Source organism: Salvelinus fontinalis, chromosome 6 (assembly GCF_029448725.1).
Source record: "Salvelinus fontinalis isolate EN_2023a chromosome 6, ASM2944872v1, whole genome shotgun sequence".
In the NCBI taxonomy this organism is placed as follows: Eukaryota; Metazoa; Chordata; class Actinopteri; order Salmoniformes; family Salmonidae; genus Salvelinus; species Salvelinus fontinalis.
The window spans coordinates 23,893,598-23,901,379 of record NC_074670.1 but is presented as its reverse complement, the minus strand read 5'-3'; the positions used below and the strand labels follow the sequence as shown (position 1 = coordinate 23,901,379).

Here is a 7,782-nt window from a genome sequence, read left to right as displayed (position 1 = left end):
AGGTAGATCAGCCATAGCAGTGCACGCCCTCAAGTTTCCTGAGACAGAACGTGAAGCGCGCGACTACCCACTGGGCCTAGACAGACTATTGAACAGGAACTTGGCAAAAAGGAACAAATAAATGTATGGTTTTTCCATATATGAACATTTAAGATACATTTCCCACGTCCTCTCGCGCACCTCCTCTCCAATAGATGTCACTGTGATCGAAAATAAAAAGGGCCCCCTCCTCATTCTCCTCCCTCCGCGAAAGGGTGTGCGTTTTGAAGGTTGTATGTATCGCGCTAACGTCACATTACAGGAGTACATTGGCGGAGTGATAACATCAGAAGTCACTGTTGGAGCCACGCATCCTCATACTGACTGAGTTCAAAGAAGGTCTTGTTCTGTCGGGACAGGGTACGGCGCATACACCCGGTGCATGGAATGGAGTTCATATATCTCGCATCCCCCGTAAATGCAACGTGACAGTTCTAAACGTTTAATTCAAGGTCAATATTGGACTTCGATCAGCTGTAACCGTTGACATTATTGAGGATATTTATCTTCTTGTGGACCGGAATTGAATGAGCAGCATCTTTTTACCGGTCGGCGGTGAGCAATGACATCTTTCACCGAAGAGGTTAACCTACGCTCTCAGTATCTAAAACAACAATTCGGACCAAGTTTTCAATTAAAAAATTTGCTATTTAGGAGAGGATATGTAACTAGCTAACTAACATAGCACTGTAGCCGTGTCCTGAGCTCTCCATGTCCGGTAGGATAACTAGCTGGTGTACCTTCGACGATTCCTGCTTTCACGAATGGTGTTAGCCAGCTTGCTACAGTACCTGGAACTGCTGCATCCATCTCAAATAACTAACTAAAGTTGCCTAGCTAGCCAGCCAATTGTCGAACATGGATATTTTGTGGGTCCTTTTGAAATACAGTTGCTAGTGAGGAACGTGTGTTCATTACACGCACACTTTACACGACTTCCAGCTCACTTTTTCCCCCCTAAATTCTTTTAAGTTATAAAAAAACGAATTTCAACATGTCTGTTCGCGTAGCTTTACACTCACCCAGTGGCTCCAGAAGTTTTCTGGAGCGGGGACTCCTACTTCTGGTGATGTTGATCTTTCTGGAGGGCACCGTACTGACGCTTGGAGCTGCGAGCTCACCGGACATCGGCGCTCAGGATAACACTGGAGGAGGACACGGCCACCTCGACGACCACAGAGGGATAGCAGGCAGCCACGACCATACTAACTACACATACATAAAAAAGGCCTTTCCTGTCCTGTCTCTAGATTACCATCACATACAGGTGCCTTTCGAGATCTCTTTATGGGTGCTGCTGGCCTCTTTAATGAAATTAGGTGAGTTGCACTGTTAGTCTGGTTTATTTGGTTTGAGGTTCAGCTTGAGTTTTATTCTCATAGCCAATACAGAGAAAAAGTAAAGCACCCATGTTTCTCTTACCAGTTCATTGAGGTGAGCAGGCAATCTAGGTGTTTGAAGAATGCCATTGATTGCAATTTAAATTCAGCATTATCAAGAGGAATGATGCCTTTCCTGATACTCAGAGTTCATACCCTTTGAACCCCAATCAAATGTTAAAGTTCTAAAAAAAAAAACGGTTTGTACCTTAGCAGGGATTATGCCATGTGAGATGGGAAAGTACTACACATTGACTGGTCAGAGTAAAGTCAATAGGTGATTATGGAGTGGTAGTCCATAATGTGACATTCCCATGTACTCTGTATAAAGATGTCACAGATAAACTGACTCAACAAGCTAGGGGACACTCATTGTTACAGGCTTAGGTGGCTCTTGTATTGGTTGGACTTGTTGTCCTGTATTCTGCATAGTAAGTGATCTTCCTGGGAATGATGAGCATACACTTAGGTAATGTTTTGAAGTGGAAGGTGCAATCAGTGCTCCTTGACACAATGATGTGATGCGTGACTAAGCACATTGTTTTTGCTGCACTTTTGGGCATAGGCTAGACTGAAATCGTTGCAAGTTCTCATCAAGGGGACATGTTTGACCACACGGTTCCTATTAAAAGCTGTTTTGTTGACACATGATGTTTGGCAATGGAAACACGAGAGACACGCACACACAATTGTAGCCTAACTTCTATCCTCTTCCCTTTTCCTTGTCACTGGTTGTGGTCCCCTCGCCGCTCTCTGTCTTTCTCCTTACTGCAATCATTTCATCTCGCACTGCTACTTCTCACCTCTACATGTTTATTGCTCTTCTTGCAGTGCTCGTCTCATCTCCTCTCCCTCATTCTTATCATGACACTTCTCTTTTCTTCTCTCTCCTCTCTCACACCCTCATCTCCCACTCCCTTCCTCTCTCTTCTTCTCCTCTTCCTGTGTGCGGTGTGCTCTCCTCATGCCCCTGCAGTGTTTCCTGCTGCGTCCCCTACTGCCATTTGCTAAGAGCCAGCAGCCTGCTATTTCTCCGCAACATAATAATGAGTCTGGGTGTGTGTCAGCCTATGGCCAGGCCAGAGAGGGACTGTCTCACTTACCGAGGGGGAGGCCCACTGTCCTGGGGGAAGATGGGGAGAGCCCCCGGCAGCTGGGTGCAGTGGTTTGGAGGGAGTGAGGATGAGACAAGGTGAAGGTTGAGAAGGAGAAAGAAGATGGAGAGGAACAGGGAGGAAAGAGGGAGGGTGGTGTGTGGGAGAAAGAAAGAGAATGGGAAATAGGTAGAAGAGAGAATGCAGGAGAGCAAGGAAAGGGGGAGAGGGGCAGATGTGAAAGAGTGAGTGAGCGTGAGTGAAACAAACAGGAACAGCAGTGACCTTCAGCTTCTGATTATGCTAAAACCCCTGTGTTTATAATCTGGCTTGACAGCTGCGCTGCTCAGCCCCAGCGTCCTGCCTGTGTTCTACTCAGTTCTCATTCTTTTTTTTAAGCTTAAAGCTGCATCCATGATCTATTTTTAATGTTATTTTGCGGCTCTTTCAGACTGGCTTTGCTTGCTCTGTTCATTTTGTCCAATACTAGACTTCCTTCATTTAAGAAGGCCCTAAAATCAATATCCCTTATTCCCCTAAGCAATAGCTCTTCCTATATGTCAATATAACCTTGGGATAAATGTGATTTCTTGTAGCAGAGAGTGTGGTAAGTGAGAGACATCCTCTGGTTATTAAATGTTGTAGCAAGTGTGCCAACACTGATTTAGGTCTAAAGAGTACAGGCCATATTGACTGATAACAATGTATTGGCCAAGCTACACTTAACATTCAAGTCCTCAATACATTGTTCACATGCGTTGTGGCCCACATTCAGGACTAGCCTATGCTTTTACCTCAGCACTCTGTACTGTACATTGGAAGACATGTATTGGACTTGACCTAGATCTCGGGTCTCTCGTAAACGCTGTCTAACCATTAACAGAGGGAATGTGTGTTAACAAGCTATTAACAACACACATAAATGACCCTTTTTCACATTTGAATGTGTAATGCATCAAAGCACATGTAGTTTGGCGTTCAGTTCAACTACTAGATGATTGATATGCTAGGTAGATCCCTGCTTCTCCAAAGGGTCATGGTGGTAGTAGTATACAACACTAATAAAGAGAGGATCGGCTAATCAAAGCCAGGAATGTAGGTTGTTAACATTTTACATACAGTAGTGTTGATATGATTAGGCCTATATCTAAAGAGTTAGGCTGAAGACTAGACTACATTGGTAGGCCTACATTGCTTTGCCGCTCTATTAGATCTACTCTTACAGTATTTTTAGGCAACAGGTGACCAGGCAGGTACAATTACCTCTGATATATGCCTGGCGACTCAAGTTTGTCACACCTCCCATTTGTAATGCAAACATGGCAATTCAAAACTAAATTGGAATGTGGCAGTGCCCCGTCCTGTTCTCCTGAGAGCCCAAGTCCTACTCACCCACATTGTGGGCCGTTGGTCTAGTCTGTGGCCAATATTTGTCTGGGGTGAACCAACTGCCACCTGGAACAGAGGAGCTTGAATGGAAATGGAAGGAAAATAAATGGAGAGAGTCTGTGCTGAGCTCTTTTCCACTCTGCTCATTCTTACAACACTCACTCACAATGCGCAAGATTGCATAGTTGGCCCTTAAATGCACCTTTGACTTAATATATCCATTCACATCACACAATGACATGCTGATGCTACTGTGTAAATACATTTGCATAGACAATTGTCCTGCAATAAATAAGTCCAAGTACACCGTTGTTGATTTAGACAATTAATTTGGGAAAATAATAGGCCCTAGTCAAATGTTCCATTGATAAACGCCCCTGAAATATCTCTCCTTTCCCCATCTCATGCAAGTCATGGCACAGTTTTCTATTTTAGTATTGTTCTATTATACATTGTTCAGCTTCTACTGTGGCTCTGCATCGACTGTCAAACAGAGGAACAACTGCAGCAAGAGTAGCAGAGGACTGTTTCAGGCTGTATTCATTATTGATACACAGGCCGTACTAAGCTCACATTGAGGGCACGTACATAGAGGGGGAGTTTCCCAAGGATATTATTGGACGTTGTAAGTCCACAACAATGCTTCAACTATGTCAGGCGACCACTTTCAAGGTCTTTCCAAAAAAATCTATCTAGCTAATCTGTGCCTTCCCGAAAATATTTATACCCCTTGTCTACACACAATACCCCATCATGGCGAAGTGAAAACATGTTTTTTGAAATCTGCTAATTTTATTGAAAATGAAATACAGAAATATATCTCCTTTATACAAGTATTCACTCCCCTGAGTCAATACACGTTAGAATCGCCTTTGGCAGCGATTACAGCTTTGGATCTTCCTCGGTAAGTCTCTAAGAAAGAGCTTTGCACACCTGGATTGTACAATATTTGCACATTTTATTCTTAAAAAAATAATTCAAACTCTGTCTAGTTGGTTGTTGATCATAGCTAAACAGCCATTTTCAAGTCTTGCTATGCATTTTCAAGCTGATTTTTAAGTCAACTGAGTACAAATACCTAGATGTCTGGCTAGACTCTAAACTCTCCTTCCAGACTCCCATTAAGCATCTCCAATCCAAAATTAAATCTAGAACCGGCTTCCTATTTCGCAACAAAGCACCCTTCACTCATGCTGCCAAACACCATCATAAAACTGACCATCCTACCAATCCTCGACTTCGGCGATGTCATTTATGAAATAGCCTCCAACACTTTACTCAACAAATTGGATGCAGTCTATCACAGTGCCATCCGTTTTGTCACCAAAGCCGCATATACTACCCACCACTGCGACCTGTACGCTCTCGTTGGCTGGCCCTCGCTGGCTGGCCCTCGCTTCATACTCATCGCCAAACCCACTGGCTCCAGGTCATCTACAAGTCTCTGCTAGGTAAAGCCCCGCCTTATCTCAGCTCACTGGTCACCATGGCAGCACCCACCTGTAGCACGTGCTCCAGTAGGTATATCTCACTGGTCACCCCCAAAGCCAATTCCTCCTTTGGCCGCCTTTCCTTCCAGTTCTCTGCTGCCAATGACTGACTGGAACGAACTGCAAAAATCACTGAAGCTGGAGACTCATATCTCCCTCACTAGCTTTAAGCACTAGCTGTCAGAGCAGATCACTGCACCTGTGCATAGCCCACCTGTAAACAGCACATCCAACTACCTCATCCCCATACTGTATTTATTTATCTTGCTCCTTTGCACCCAAGTATCTCTACTTGCACATTCGTCTTCTGCACATCTACCATTCCAGTGTTTAATTGCTATATTGTAATTACTTCGCCACCATGGCCTATTTATTGCCTTACCTCCCTTATCTTACTCATTTGCACTCACTGTATATAGACTTATTTTTTTTACTGTATTATTGACTGTACAGTCGTGGCCAAAAGTTTTGAGAATGACACAAATATTAATTTTCAAAGTCTGCTGCCTCAGTGTCTATATATATTTTTGTCAGATGTTACCTTGGAATACTGAAGTATAATTACAAGCATTTCATAAGTGTCATCATCCTCTGCAGCAGAGGATAAATTGCGACTTCACTTAAAGAAGTTCTTTACATGTTCCATTGACTGAACTTTGTCTTCAAGTATTGATGGACTGTCATTTCTCTTTGCTTTTTTGAGCTGTTCTTGCCCTAATATGGACTTGGTATTTTATCAAACAGGGCTATCTTCTGTATACCACCCCTACCTTGTCACAACACAACTGATTGGCTCAAACTCGTTAAAAGTTAATTTGCGGAATCTCTTTCCTTCTTAATAAGGCACACCTGTTAATTGAAATGCATTCCAGGTGACTACCTCATGAAGCTGGTTGAGTGTGCAAGGGTGGCTACTTTGTTCAACAAATCCATATATATATATATATATATATATATATATATATATATATATATATATATATATATATGTGTATATATATATATATATATATATATTAAAATTTGACCCCCTTTTCTCCCAATTTTCGTGGTATCCAATTGCTAGTAATTACTATCTTGTCTCATCGCTACAACTCTCATACGGGCTCGGGAGAGACGAAGGTCGAAAGCCATGCGTCCTCCGAAACACAACCCAACCAAGCCGCACTGCTTCTTAACACAGCGCGCCTCCAACCCGGAAGCCATCTGCACCAATGTGTCGGAGGAAACACCGTGCACCCGGCTCCCGGCTCCCTTGGTTAGCGCGCACTGCGCCCGGCCCGCCACAGGAGTCGCTGGTGCGCGATGAGACAAGGATATCCCTACCGGCCAAACCCTCCCTAACCCGGACGACGCTAGGCCAATTGTGCGTCGCCCCACGGACCTTCCGGTCGTGGCCGGCTGCGACAGAGCCTGTGCGCGAACCCAGAGTCTCTGGTGGCGCAGCTAGTGCTGCGATGCAGTCCCCTAGACCACTGCGCCACCCGGGAGGTCCCTAAATCCAAATATATTTTATGTTTGAGATTCTTCACATTTTTTGGTTACTACATGATTCTATGTGTGTTATTTCATAGTTTTTGTGTCTTTACTATTCTACAATGTAGAAAATAGTAAAAAATGAAGAAAAACCCTTCAATGAGTAGGTGTGTCCAAACTTTTGACTGGTACTGTGTTTGTGTGTGTGTGTGTGTGTGTGTGTGTGTGTGTGTACATACAGTGCATTTGGAAATGATTCAGACCCCTTGACCTAGCACTATACATATATATATATATATATAACATTTTTTTTTTCACTGGCCTACTGAGGTAGGTTGACTGGCATGAAGGATTTCCAGAACCTCCCCGGGTCAGCGGGCAGCCCTGTAAGTCCAGCGCTGTTGGTTTCTTTTCAAGAGTTTATATTTGGAGTCCTGTGAGTCTCCCGTTTTTAGATTTTGTTTCTACCACAAATGGTTCACTAAAAGATCAAGGCACTCTTTCAGAAGGTTTAAGAGGCCGTTATCTACAGTAAACAACCTGAGAGGCGGACAGCACAACTGTCAGTGGGTGCCCTGCTCCGCATACTGTATCAGTGCACAATGGAAATATTGTACGTCACAAATCAATATAATTTATTACTACTGGAATCGTGGCCTGCCTATGGAAACCATAGTTAGATTAGGCCTAATAATGTTACAACATCAAACCCAGTCACCTTGTTACAATCACCTTGAGTTGTCAGGAACAGGGAGTGGCCTAAAAGTATGTTAGGATAAATGGCTCCAGTGGGCTCAAATCTCAGGTTTGTAATTTTATCTCGGTTTGCTCAAGGTTGGTTTTCTGCGTAAACACAAGGAGATATATGCCTTACAAATGAGTAGGATATAATGAGAAATCTCTCCTACGCAATCC

The 7,782-nt window shown here is 43.5% G+C and overlaps 1 protein-coding gene across 2 annotated transcripts in view; it reads left to right on the top strand.

Annotated features, from left to right (window-relative positions):
- Nucleotides 1-221: 221 nt before the first annotated feature.
- LOC129857386 (sodium/hydrogen exchanger 1-like) overlaps nt 222-7,782 on the top strand; it is a 43,031-nt gene continuing 35,470 nt past the window's right edge. Inside the window, exon 1 of one of the 2 annotated variants that reach the window (XM_055925592.1) lies at nt 222-1,358. In XM_055925592.1, coding sequence (XP_055781567.1) covers nt 1,034-1,358 — 325 coding nt within the window. In that variant the 5' untranslated portion in view covers nt 222-1,033. The remainder of the gene's footprint in view (nt 1,359-7,782) is intronic. The other variant, XM_055925593.1, reaches the window with a different exon arrangement.